The 14,823-nt window shown below is 36.9% G+C and overlaps 1 protein-coding gene across 1 annotated transcript in view; it reads right to left on the bottom strand.

Annotated features, from left to right (window-relative positions):
* VSTM4 (V-set and transmembrane domain containing 4) overlaps positions 1-14,823 on the bottom strand; it is a 109,808-nt gene that overhangs the window by 73,172 nt on the left and 21,813 nt on the right. The window contains exon 3 of the mRNA XM_049790719.1: positions 5,153-5,218. Coding sequence (XP_049646676.1) covers positions 5,153-5,218 — 66 coding nt within the window. The remainder of the gene's footprint in view (positions 1-5,152; positions 5,219-14,823) is intronic.

The raw sequence follows: 14,823 nt of genomic DNA on the forward strand, positions 1-14,823 counted from the left end.
TTAGAATAGTGGCTCTTTATCACTTCATCCATGGGGGTACAAAGCCTAAAAAATTCACTGTTTCTCAAGATTCTGATTACATGACAAAGCAGGTCAATACTAAATACTCTGATATTTTTAAATGTGTAATAATGTCTTATTTATTTTTGTCCCATACTATCTGTATTCAAAATAGGGTTCATAGACCACCTGTATGAGAAACACCTTAAGATCTGTAAAAGAATTCACTTTGATCCACTCCTGGATACAGTCATTATATTATTAATGGGAAACTTAGAGACCTTGATACTTATAAGCTTCTTAGGAGGTTTATGATCCTTGCAGGACCCACATAAATCCAACAATACACCAGGATTCCTATTATCACAGCCTCCAGGGACTTACCTAACTTAAGGATCCCCAGAATGTCTATCTGCTGGGCTCCCACAAGTACAGTGCCTCAGTTATAGGGCAGCCCAAGAAATTGAAGAGAGTCAATTCCTAACTCTATTACTTTCCTCTATGAGATGTTAAGTCATTTCTATATGTTTGTTTCTAAAAATACATGACCTGAATGAAAAATGCTAAATGAGAGGATTTTGGATCATTTTGCTAGAAGATATTATTGAAGAGAAGACAGAGAAATCAAAAACTCGTTGTTGGAGTCAAACATATTATAAAAAATGGTTTATGATTACAAAATAACAAATGCTAATGCCTTACATGGGTGATAGCTCATGAATGGCACATGATGTTCACAATTACAGTTTCCTCTTTAATTTGGATGGGGAGGCATCCCAAGCAGCCTGTAAAGACCACAAAAGTTTCCTGGTGATAGTCAACCAAGTTGAACAACCCAATGCTTTAGCTAGTGATGCTATGTTACTGGTTCTTGGTGATACTGGGGGCTACTAGGGCTACTCAGCAGTGTTCAGGAGCTAATAGGGCATATCCAATAGTACTCAGGGTCAATCATTATGGAAGATCAAACTCTGGTCTTTCATACGAATACTCCCCTGATCTCTGAGTTCTCACACAGCTCGGGGTAACATTTTACCAAGAGAGAAAAGTGTCTTGATCTACATTTTTCACTAGCTTTTTGTAGAGACTTTGCTAGAGGCTCCTCTTCCCTTAACAGACTTCTGTTAATTACTATTAAAAGATTATTGTTTACTGGTAACTGCCTTTGGGGTGATGGGAGACAGTAGACAGAATAAAGATTGTAGGGGAAGATTGATTGGCATGCCATGAGTCTGAAAGCCCTTGGATGCTCATACTTTTTCTCTCCCTCATATTCTATATTGACTGCTTTGGCTATTTTACTTTTTGTAGCAACCCTGCTTCAGACCCTTTCTCTTGGGGTTGGATTAGCCCCAACATTATTGAAAAAAAGTATGTTTGAAAAAAAAAGTGGATGGGACCCAGGAGCCAAAAGGCTCTAGGAGCATAAAGTGGAAATAAAAATGGTCAGCCCTAAATACCCAAAACCAATGTTAAGAACAGTAGGATCAAGAGACTCACACTATAATAAGCTATACACAAAATGGACCTGTTCTGCTAGCAATCTAGGGGACTAAGAGTGGAGGTATGGGATACATTCTGGAAACTATGGTGGAGGGAGGTCAACTCTTATAGTGTGAATGGCCCTAGTTCACTGTCATGTGAAATACAACTGTGAAAAACTTATAAAAAATTAAAATTTAAAATTAAAAAAAAAGAGTATGTTTGAATACTAGTGCTCAATCTAGGGTGAGTCTTCATCTACCACACCTTATATGTAAGTAAAAGGTAAGGGTGAAGCCTGCAAGTACTAGAAAAGTTCATCTTTAGAAAAAGATCATTCAGTATCTAAATATGAAAATAATTCAATGAACATATTTTATTATGTTCATAATCCTCAATCTATATATGGAAACCATATCTGTGAACTTCCCTGACTCTAAGGCAATGTTAGTTCCTTTGGAGAGCTGAGCAAGAAAATTTATATATATATATATATGTATATATATATATGTATGTATAAATACATACATAACTATACATTTAACTTATTTAAGCATCATGGTTGCAAAAATATTTGTAATTGGATTTCAATCATAAAATGAACACACCCCTTCACCCTTCTTCAAGACAGGCATTCTATTTCTTTCTCTACCATTGGCATGGTAGTTGTTAGTTTGGCAATTTCTCTAACTGCACTTACTACTCTTTGTAATAAGCCTCTATTATGGGCTGGTCTTTTTGGCCCTCGTTTCTATTGTTTCTGGGTATTATTATTATTATTATTATTATACTGTCTTATTTTTTCTTAAATCTCACATATGAGTGAGACTATTCTGTGTGCATCTCTCTCCCTCTGACTTATTTAGTTCAACAAAATAGCTTCCATATTCATCATGTATAAACAAATTTTGTGACTTAATTTTCCTAACAGCTACATAGTATTCTTTTGTATATATCTACCACAGTTTCTTTAGCCACTCATCTGTTGTTGGGCATCTGGATTTTGCCTATTAAAAATAGTGCTGCTAAAACTTTTAGAACCATAAAGAAAGACTCTATCCTAGACTTCATCCTATGACTTGTCCTATGACCTGTGCAAACACCAAGATCTCTAATTACAGAGTTCTGATTTTGTCAGCCACACTGACCAGAATGTTTCCTGATACCATAAAAAGACTTTGGGGTCTGATAATGAGCATATCTGCAGTCTATAGTTGTTCCTATGACAGTATATGTCAAGGGTAGAGAAACTCTGTATCTCTTACAGGGGTCCTCAAACTTTTTAAACAGGGGGCCTGTTCACTGTCCCTCAGACCATTGGAGGGTCTGACTATAGTAAAAACAAAACTTATGAACGAATTCTTATGCACACTGCATATATCTTATTTTGTAATGAAGAAACAAAACAGATATAAATACAATATGTGGCCCGTGGGCCATAGTTTGAGGACCACTGTAACTTAGACCAAGGGAATTCTCCTTCAAATTTTCCCAATACTTACTGTGCCTATGCAGAGAAAAAAAAAGGCAAAAAACCCTCACCAGACCAACCCTCCTTTTCTCTCTCTCTTTATTGTGCTGTTGTTTAGTAGTTGTTTATTGTGGCTGTTGGGTATTTAGTCATTGCTTCTTCTTCTTCATTTGTTTTTCTCCCCCCAGCTTTTCTCCTTTTAAATTGATATTGATAGCTCCTAGATGGATTGCTCCCAGCTTTTTTTTTCCTATTGTTTTTTTAACAAAACTACAAAACTTAAATCATTTTGTTCTGCCTCAAAAATTAAGAGGCAAAAAAAGAGAGAGAAAGTGGATGGTACCAGGAGCAAACAGTCACATGAACATTGAGTGGAAATAAATAATAATCAGGCCTAAATAGTTAACCCAAAGTCAACAACAACAGAATCAAGATTTACAACAAGTTATATACAAAGGGAAATGGTTACACTAGCAGTGGAGGAAAGGAGGAAAGTGTGGGATGCATGCTGGGAACAAGGGTGAAGGAGGTCAACACTGGTGGTGGGAAATTGTCCTAAATCACTCTTACTATGTACCTTAAATATAACTGTGAAAGACTTGTAATTCACATGGTCTCAATAAAATTATTAAAAATAAAAGGCATACAGACCCTAGAAATATCAAAAAAAAAAAAGAAAAGAAATAGTGCTGCTATGAACATAGAAGTACAGAGTGCTTTATTGTATTATGTTTTTGTGGTCCTAGGGTATGTCCCTATCTGTCCCTAGGAGTGGTATTGTTAGATCATGTGGGAGCTCATTGTCCAGATTTTTAAGGAATATACAGATTGTTTTCCAGAAAAGCTGAACTAGACAGCATTTCCACAGGCAGTGAATAAGAGTTTATTTCTCCCTACATCCATGCCAGCAATGGTTGTTCTTGTTCTTTATGATGTGTGCCAGTCTCTGTAGCATGAGATATCACATTGCTGTTTTGATTTGAATTTCCCTGATGGAGCTCCCTGTGGAGCATTTTTATTGTGCTTTCTGGTCATAGGTATTTCTTCTTTGAAGACATATCTGTTCATTTCTATTCCCCATATTTTGATGGGGTTATATTTTTTTTCTTGTTAAGTTCTGTCAAGAACATATATCTTGGGCCACAGCGATGGCTCTAGAGGTAAGGTGTCCTGCCTTGCAAGCCCTAGCCTAGGACGAACCACAGGTTTGATTCCCTGGGGTCCCATATGGTCCCCCAAGCCAGGAGCGATTTCCGAATGCATAGCCAGAAATAACCCCTGATGGTCACTGGGTGTGACCCCCCCAAAAGAACATATATCTTGTATACCTTAGATATTAGCCCCTCATCTATGAGTGTTGTTTCTCCCATTCTGTGGGTGGCCTTTGTATCCTAGTCACTGTTTCCTTTGAAGTGCAGAAGCCTCTTGGTTTGATGTAATCCCATTTATTTATTTCTTGAGAGAGATCATTCTTTATTGGTGGTAACTGACCTGTGTACAGCATCCTGGGCCTCTGTCAATCAGTGCTAATAGCACCAAATCGTGGCAACTAAAATTGTATCCAGACTTTGCAAATATCTGCTTGAGGGCAGTGCAGGAAGCTAACCAATCTAACCTATCTGTGCTCAAGGGCTATCTGAGCCTCATAATGTTGATGGGGGTGAGGAGGTGGGCATATATTTGCAGAGATAGAACCCAACGGTTCATATTTGTTCCAGTTCTTTGACCTACCCTAGCCCCCTTCTGTGATTTCTAAACAAGTTCTAACTCTATCAGAATATCTAGAGATCAACATTTTTTACAGATCTATCATGAGTTAAAAAAAAAAAACAGCTTAAGAGATTTTCTAACTGTTTTCATAATGCCAAGTTGTTAAGCAAACCAGAGATATAATAGTCATGATAGATGCAATTTTCAGATCAATGTTACTTGAAGGTTCCTCCCTAACATCATTTAGGAGTAGAAATTCTGGAGAAAAACAAAATAAAGAACTTATATTAGAGCTTTTGATTTATAAAATCCATGGGCTAATATAACTATATATTCCCATCTTACACTGGAGTTAAGTTTAGAGTCAAAAAAGTTGTTGATAGGGCAAAACCAAAACATTAGGGTCCTTTCTTCCTTCTCTATTCATTTTCTATTATCTAAATTTAAAGAGATATAGCATTTTATATTAAAGAAATATGCAATACTTACCTTCAAAAAATGTCCATGTACCTTTTTTCTCAAAGGATGAATCTTCAGGAGCTTTGAGAGAAGTCACTATTAAACACAAAAAGCAATAACACAGCATGAAATAGGTTGCTAATGGACCTGACCCATTCTGCAATCCAGTCTATTGCCATATAGTAAATGTAGCTCTTGAATTCATAATCGTAGTATTTGAAAAATTACATTTAATTGTCACAATTCATATACTAGGGGAGAGATACAGTGACTAAGACACAACCATCATGTGGACACCTAATTACAAGGGCAGGAAATAAAGTTGTCCCTGTTTAAAGGTCAAGAAACAAATGGCAAAGCTGAGAATCCTTTCAATAGAAGTACCAAATGATTCCAGATACTTGCAAACTTGAGCAACTGGGGGGATTCCAAGAAATTTGACTATACATGAACAGACAAGGAGAGAATCATGCTAAATGAAATAAGTCTAAGGGAGAGGGAGGGACAGACATAGAACGATAAAACTCATCTTCAAAATGTATAAAAAATAACACATATTATGAAAATAGTACTTAAAGACAATTGAAATGATAGGGGGTGTACAATCTGGGCAGAAAAGATTACCATGACAATAATAGTTAGAAATAATCACTCTGAACAAGAACTGAGGAACATCATTGAGATGTGTCAATAAAGCATTCAATAGTCATGCTACTTGCTTGAAGACTTCCTTTAGACCTGGACTTAGTCCTCAATGTTTTTCCTATTGTCTGAGGACTGAAAAGTGTGGTTAATGATGTATGTAGGATTAGCTGCTATAAACAGAGAACAAATAGCAAAGCCATGGGACAGACTCAAATGCTCTGATAGAGTCTATGCAGAAAGAGATAAGATTAGAACCAATATTGCTTATCTTCATATGACAAATTACCTGCTGCTTTTTTTTTGCAAAATACGTAATTGCCCTCCCTGGGGAAAATAAGGACATCAAGTAACTTTTTGCATGGATTCTTATGGGCTTCCAATCCTGACATTCATCACTTCACTGTTAAATCAATTAGGGAGACCTTGCCACTTGCTTTCCCAAACAAGACAAAGAAAACTATCAGAAAAATCAATGTCCCACTATTTGTGGAAAGAAAAAAAAGTTAAGAGCTAAATAAAAGAGAGGGCCAAAGAGACAATACAATGCTTGCCTCATACAAAGCTGATTGATTTTAATCACATATGTCTCCTGAGCCCCAGTAGAAGTGATTTCTGAGCACAGAGCCAAAAGTAAACCCCAAACACAACCTGTAATCTCAAATCCAAAAACTTAAGTGATTAGAGACTGTCTTTGCTAGAACAGTGGTGGCCTGTGCAAACTAGATATCTAGTCACAAAGACAGAAAATTTTCCCCGTTAGATCATTTGGAGAAATTAACTTCATAGTATGAGGAACAGTAAAAAATGAGTGGCAAACAAAATAGACAAAAAAGGCTCTTCTGAGGGAGCTGACATCCTCAGGAGTAAGAGGATTGGCCCTGGACATTTTGTGTCCTCTGTGTGCAACTGAATCCTAGAGATGAGGTCAGGTAAAAGAAGATGAAATGTTTCAAGGAAACATTTTATTTGACCAGGCAAGAGTGCCAACTTTTCCAACATCAGTTTAGTAATGGAGATTGATGGCTCAGAAAAAAAGTCTTAATTTAAAAGTGTAATGGTTTATAATAATATAATAATAATATAATAATTTATATGAAGGTGCAACTTTTTCAAGAAATATTAAACAAATATATTTCTTTGACTGTGGTTGTCTCACCCTGTGAGCCAACTGGACTTGTAGACAAATGGGAAGACATAGCCAATGTCCTGACTCATCCAAAGCATCAGCTCAAGGATGCAGGAAGTCCTTGCTTCTGAGAGCTATCTGGAACTTGGCAGTCCACACCTTAATCCCACAAAAATAAATAAATAAATAAAATAGTTCATCTTTATCTCAATTAACTGCCATGGTATGGTCACAGTATAGACTGTTTTCTATGCCTCTTTGTCTGGGTTTCCAAGATGGGGAGAAGAAATGGGACTCTGTCCATCCACTGGAGATGTTAACATAACTCTCCTTTTAAAGGCCCCACTGTGGAAGAAAGTATCTCCAATCCAGGTGAGCTTCTAATGTATTGTTCCTTTCCAGACCAAAGAAATAGTGGCCAGGGCCCTGATCTGGGTAACCTCCATGCCCAAAACTGGTCTCTCAGTAAGAGTTAATTAGGAAGTGGGCAACACTGACCCCAAGGATACTAATATGAACACTAATACTAATTCCAGCTACAGCTAATACTAATTCCTCCCCTGTATTTTTTATTTTTTCATCATCTGGAACCCCATGAGGGATGTCAGTGCAAGGACTGACTGTGGGGCACACAATCTTATCCCCTGGGTTGGGCCTAGGAGTTAGGGAGGAGAAGGAGGTACAACTCTTTCGGGAAGTGGAAGGATATTAATATCAAACCATCTTTCTCAATATGGCTTTAGCAGTGGTAAGTGGACATTTAGAGTTTTGTCTGACTCTGCCCATTCATCAATAACTCTAAGCTCATGAAGAAAAAGAGAAGTAAATAAGACTCAAAAGGTAAGTGGCTATTGATGGTTTTTGATTTCCTAATAATTTCAGATCCAGGAAGATGAGTCTGGATGACTTCTTGGTGAGGTACTGGCCCTGAGATAAACTGTAGATAGCTGGTGGCCCCACCCAGATGAAGCAGAATCAGATGAAAGTGAACAAGGGGCGAGTTGTGAGTGTCACTATGACATGGCCCTTAGGAAGAAAGAATTGAAAATGGCTAAAGGATCAAACCACCTGGAAGAAAGCACCAAGTCGATCATATCTGCTTTGTGTCTGGAAGAAGCAGGTTAGAAAGAAAAGCTCTTATTCAAGTTTCTTTTGATGGCATCTGCAAGAAAACTATCCCTCAGAGAGAAGTGAAAACTTCCTGTCTTAGTTAGATGGCCCCACTGATACCCCTGGGGCAGGCTTGCTCCACAGACTGTGGCATACTATTCCATATGTTCACACAAAAGCATTGTGATTGTACCCTCTTGAGCCATGGGACTTCACTCATTCCCTTTCCAGTTGGTGAGACTATGTTGACACTTTATTTGATCCTGTCACCCAAAGGAAGTTGGCTAATAATTCTTAGAGGCCCTAAGAACTTTTTATTCACCAAAATCCTTTCCTACCTGCACAATTGGAATCCCCAATGCTTTGTACAAAGAATTCTACAACTAAGTGAACTTGAAATATAATCATGGGTTACTTTATTGTATCATTAGCCAGACAAATTTTACTAACACAGAAGAACTTTTAGCATTGCAAATGCTGATAGACAGAAATATAGCGTGGCACAGACAGAAGAGGGAAAAAGCTCAGCAAACAGTTGCCATGACTTGGATCCAACTTAGCCTATTGATCCCCATAGCTAGCATGGCTGAACTAAAGTCTTCTTATAGATTTCAAAACTCTTGAGAGTCAAGGGACTTGATTTCATTTACTGCTGCAAACTTCTATGTGCAGAAGTACTGATTGCAGTTCCTATTAAAATGTCGATCTCTGAGGGTCACCTCTAGACTTGTGGTTGGGAAATGAGGGGGAAGGTTCAGGAACTGCATGAGGAGGGAAACTGCCATTCTGCAAAATCTAGTGGTCTCTAGAACTCTGAGTTTAGAGAAGTTCCATCTTCCACACTCTGTGTATACAGATGGGACCTGTGTCCAAGGGCTTGTGGAATAATGAATTGGAGTCACGATGAATCTGATTATGAGCCTCCAGTCCATCTCTCCAGTCCAGGACAGGGCATAGAAATCAAATCAAATCAAAGTCTCTGCAGTGTAATTTGTGAATCATTGTAAAACCTGAATAAAAGTCTATCACAGTGTCCATTCTTCAAATGGTATGCGCAGTGCAGAGGAATAAGACATAAAGGACAAGTCTTTGGAGAAAATTATTTTTGAAAAAGTAGATCACTCTTGTCTCATTACTCCTGTGCCACCATGGGTGACTGTTCCCTGGCTCTCTTAGACTGGATCTTCTCTGCCGTCTACCTCTTGAACCAAATGCATGCCGTGATAAATCCATACTGGTTATGGTAGCCTCGTTTGTCATTTAGGTATATCAAGGATTTTAAATAGTCTCCTGCCCATTCCCTCCTACACTGCTTTGGGTGACTGTTCCAGGGCTCCCCTGGGACTGTCTACCCTGTAAACTCAAAAGCCAGTTTCACTCCTTTCATTGCAGTAACTATTGTTAATTTTGACATCGTCTCTCAAATATCTACACAATTATCCTCTTTGTAAAGGGGTTATTAGATCTTCACCCATATAAACACTAAAATTGCATATTAAGGACAAAGAACTGTTAGAGTAACAAACTATAAGGAGTAGGGGGGTTGTTGAAATATAAAGAAAAAGTTCAACTCTAAGACAATTGGAAACCTGAAGTTCAATTTCCATAACCCCAAATCTTTAAGAACAATGGAGAACAAAGAAATTCACATGTTCTGCCAGACAGGGTGACTAGTCCCAGAAAATCATCCAGTTAAAATAAACTCTCAAGCCTCATTAATGAGAATTTAAATCAATGTTTAATGTTTAATCATCACCATCAATCAATCCAAGCATTGGCCATAGAAATAAGGCAAATCATTGAAAGAACAATTCAGCCAACTGAAAGGACTAATTTGGGGTATCCAAAAATTTATATAATAAAATTGGAGAATTTAAAAATCATAATAGCAGGTCACAGGTACAGAATTCAACATGCAAAGATTAGATTACTGACATTAAAGACAAAATATTGGCCATACTAAGGCAGAAAGCAGAGTGACAATAAAATCACAAGGAAATTAAAACAGTAATTAAGAATATCTGTAGAGTGCAAACGAGTTCACTAGTGAATTCCACCAAACTTTTTCATAAGATTTACTATTTTTATTCCTAAAGCTCTTCCAAAACACTAACGATGAAAAAAATCCTCCCTAATACTTTCAATGACACTAATACCCAAAGCAGAGACATTTCTAGAAAAGAAAATTTCAGAACAATATTCCTGAAGAATAGCCTTAACAAAAATTTAACTAATCAAATCCAATAAAATCATCATATACCCCCAATCAAGTGGGATTCATATAAAAGGAACAAGAATGGGTCAACATATGCAAATTAATTAATGTAATGCGCTACATTAATAAAAAGAAAATAAGAAGCACATTAATATATGTATTGATACAGAGAAAGCTTTTGACAAAATCCAAGATCCATTTATTATAAAGAATATTCACAACAAAATAAGGATGGGGGAACCTTCCTCAAGATAATAATGTCAATCTATAAAAAAAACTAAAACCAGTATCATTCTTTTATTTTTTATTTAAACACCATGGTTACAAGTTGTTCATATTAGTTGGTTTTTATTCTACAATAAAGTTGTTCATTATTTATTTATAGCCAAATAATGTACAACAATTTTCACCAGCACACATTTCCCACCACCAATGTCCCCAGTTTCCCTCTCACTCTCCCCAATGCCCTCTCTCCTGTATGTCTCTGGGCATACACTTCTCTCTCTCTCTCTCTCTCTCTCTCTCTCTCTCTCTCTCTCTCTCTCTCTCTCTCTCATTCTTTTCTTTTTTTTTTTTTTGGTTTTTGTTTTTTTTTTGGCCACACCCTGTGATGCTCAGGGGTTACTCCTGGCCATGCACTCAGAAATCACTTCCTGGCTTGGCCACACCCTGTGATGCTCAGAGGTTACTCCTGGCCATGCACTCAGAAATCACTTCCTGGCTTGGGGGACCATATGGAACACCAGGGGATCGAAACTCTGTCCATCCAAGGTCAGCACGTGCAAGGCAAATACCTTACCACTTGCTCCACTGCTCTGCCCTTCTCTGTCATTCTTAATGGTAAAAGACCTGAAACTATTTTCTCTGAGATCAGCAGGCACATGGCAAAGATATTTATTGTCTCCACTTTTATTCAATTTAATGTTAGAAATTCTAGCTATGGCAATAAGGCAAAAAATAAAAATTAAAGGGATCCAAATTGAAAAAGAAGTCAAGTGATCTCTATTTGCAGATGATATGATAATATACATAGAAAGACCTAAAGAATCCACAAAAAGCTCCTAGTAACAATAAACCAATACAGCAATATAGCTAGTAACAAAATCAATATTAAAAAATTTGTTATGTTCTTATATATTAAAAATGAATCAGAAGTGAAAGAAATCAAAGAGTCTATCCCATTTAAACTAGTATCTAAAAACATCAAGTATCTAGGAAAAACAAAGGATATGGAAGATCTATACCATGATAACTTTATATCACTTGAGAGAAGTTCTTAGAAAATCGAAAAGTATTCCATGCTCACTGATTAGAAGAATGTTATAAAAATGACTACTAAAAAGGTTATTATATATGCTCAATGCAATCTTCTACAAATTTAGACAATGTTCCTCAAGGTCTTATAAATGTTAATAATAAAATTTGTATGATGTCTGAAGAAACCTCAAATAACCAAAACCATATTGAAAAATAAGAAACATAAACGTATTTCACTATCTAATTTGTAACTGTATTATAAAGCTATAGTAAAAAAAAAAAACTACATACTACTGGAATATAAATAGGTTCTCTGATCAATGTGTCAGAATCAAATACCCAACGACAAAGCCCATATATATGGACAACTAATTTTTAATAAAGAAGCTAGAAAATGAAAGAGTGAAGATAGCCCCTTCAACAAATGGTGCTGGGGAAATAGAATAACTAATTGCAAGAATTAAACCAATTCATATCTCACACCTTACATGAAAGTCAAAGTGGATCAAAGACCTTGAGAAATAATCAAATCCAGAACAATATATCCCACAACCACTTATAAAGTACTCTGAGAAAATACAGGTAGAATGCTCCAAGATTTGCATCTCAAAGCCATCATCAATGACCTGATACTATTGGCAGAGGCAACAAAATAAAAATATATATAATTAATGTATATATTAATACGTAATTAATATGTGTTACATATTAATGATTATATAATATATAATTAATTTATATATTAATATGTAATTTGTAATTAAATTTAATTAAAACTTTAAAACTTAATTAAAAATTATAAAATGGGACTATATAAAGCTAATGAGTTTCAGCATAGCAAAAGGAACGTGAGCTATATATATTAAAATTTATATATTCAAATATATTAAACTCAGTATATCAGTTAAAGACTTGATTTCTAGGATATAAAAAGTACTTATAAGGCTCAACCACAAATATTCAAAATGAGGAGAAGAAATGAACAGACACTCCTCAAATCAAATAAACAATGAGAAATCATCTTACACCTGTGAGAATTACACATATCAAAGAAGTAAGAATAGTCTGTCCTGATGGGGATGTGATGAAAAAGGAATTCTCATTCACTGCTGTTGAAAATATTGTCTGATTCAACCCCTGTAGACATCAGTATGAAGAGTTCTAGTAAATTAAAAATTGACGTACCATAAGGCACAGCAAGTTTACTTTTGGATATCTATTACTAGTACTTAAAAACATTCGTCCAAAAGGGCATATACATGGAGCTATATATACCACAGTTTGCCTTGCACCTGACCAACCTGGGTTTGATCTATGGTATTCATATGTTTCCCTGAATCTGCCACAAGTAACCCCTGACGACTACTGGGTTTGACCCAAAGCCAAAAAAAAAAAAAAAAATTCAGCTATAGGGGCTTCTCCAATGATTAGATATTCTGTGCACTCTTTCCATTTTTGCTAAATGTGATCTTTCAAATAATTTCTATGCTTCACTCCTTTGTATAATTCTTTACCAGTTTCACTAGCCACAGAGAAGTTTTGCAAGGTCTTAAAGTCTTAGTTCTCAAGAACCCTTCTTGGACCATAATTACATGGAAGCACAATATAAAAGACAATATGATTCTGGACTTTTAGGTGAAGGTCTTTTAAAGGAAGTGTGGTGCTAGAGCCTAGGCATTATTGGGGGCAGAGAGGAGAAAGTAAGGTAAAAGATTTTTTCTTAGCTTGTCATTCTCCCTTTCTCTAGAAGTCCAGTAGACTCCATGCCATGGAAACACACCAGAATGCCAGGCTGTGGACACAGATTTCTCTGCAAACTGGAACCTCCATGTTTGGCTTTATGATGCTTTATTTTATAGTCCGTGAGTTCTTAGTTTCACAAAGAATGTGGGCAGGAAGTCTCATTATCTCAAGCAGAAGACTTTTGTTTTAATTTTATTTTAAGCACTATTAATTACAATACTGTTACTGGTAGAATTCTATGGTTCAATGTTCCAATACCACAACCACTACACCACTGTCCCGGTGTCCTACCAACATTGTCCTCATGTAAACTTAATTCTGAAGACCAGTTCTCAGGTTCTAATGCCTCTGGGCATTTTTATTCCATTACTGTATTATTTATACTCCACTCATGACATATCTGTCACTCTAATTCTATTTGACTTCACATAGCATACTATTCTCTGATTTCTCCCATGTATTATAAGATTCTTAAATTTTCTCCCGGGGCTGGAAAGGAAAAGAGAATTTGATAGAGGGACTGGTCCTTGGCACAGAGATCTAAATATATATGTATTCTGGGATTTTAGGCACCTGAAGAGCAGGTAGCATCTGCCTCCATTTCCTCAGACTGCATCTTTTATTTGGAGAGGGGGCACACCCAGGGCACACTCCTGCTCACACACTTGTGCTCAGAAATCACTCCTGGAAGGCTTGGGGAACCATATAGGATGCCAGGAATCAAACCCGGGTCAGCTGCGTGCAAGCCAAATGCCCACCCCACTGTGCTATCACCCCAGCCCACCTCAGGCTACATCTGAAAGGAAGATGTAAGGGAACTTGAAGGGACTTATGATAAAAAGCCAGAACGTGAGCCTTAATTAAAATAAGAATGAGTCACCTTTGCTCCAAATTAAAAAATTAATACACTCAGTTTTCTGACCTTTCATCAGTGGGGATGACTTTCTCAAAGGGGGTAGTAAATGTACAAATGTAGATGGAGGCCAGGACATACTTAGTTCACAAGACTGGAGTATGTGCTCTGTGTGCAGTAGGTCCAGGTTCCATCTTGGAAACTGCATAGCCCCCAAACCATTGCTGAGTGAGACTTGCCAAAACAAAATAACGAAACATGTAGTGAATTTCTATTTATAAGTGGAAGACTTACAGAAGACAAGTGCAAGTCTAGTAGAACCTCTTTTTTACTCTCAGAATTTTTCTTGCAGCTTCCAAGACCCAGGTCCAAAGTAATATCTCCTGGTACACAGAAGAAAAAGAAAACCTCTATGTGAAGTTAGTCTCTGAATGGGGCAGCAGAAGAAATAGAAACCCCAATTTGGTAGACTTCAATCCACTGTCCTTTTAAAACCACCCTAAGACAAGTTCACAAAACAAAACTAACCAAGCAAAAGAGCAAGCAAACAAGAAAAAAAATATTTCATAGACTTTCCAGTATGACAAGGCAGTGAGAAAGAAACACATTCTAAGATGGGATCCATCCACTTAGACAGAGGAGCCATATGTCTGTCTCTGAGCAGGACTGGGAAATATTGAGACTTAGTACTTGGCATCAGTCCCTCTCCAAACTCAGCTCCCAGACAAATGGATCTATTCAGCTCTGCTTTC

Source organism: Suncus etruscus, chromosome 17 (genome assembly GCF_024139225.1).
Source record: "Suncus etruscus isolate mSunEtr1 chromosome 17, mSunEtr1.pri.cur, whole genome shotgun sequence".
Taxonomy (NCBI): domain Eukaryota; kingdom Metazoa; phylum Chordata; class Mammalia; order Eulipotyphla; family Soricidae; genus Suncus; species Suncus etruscus.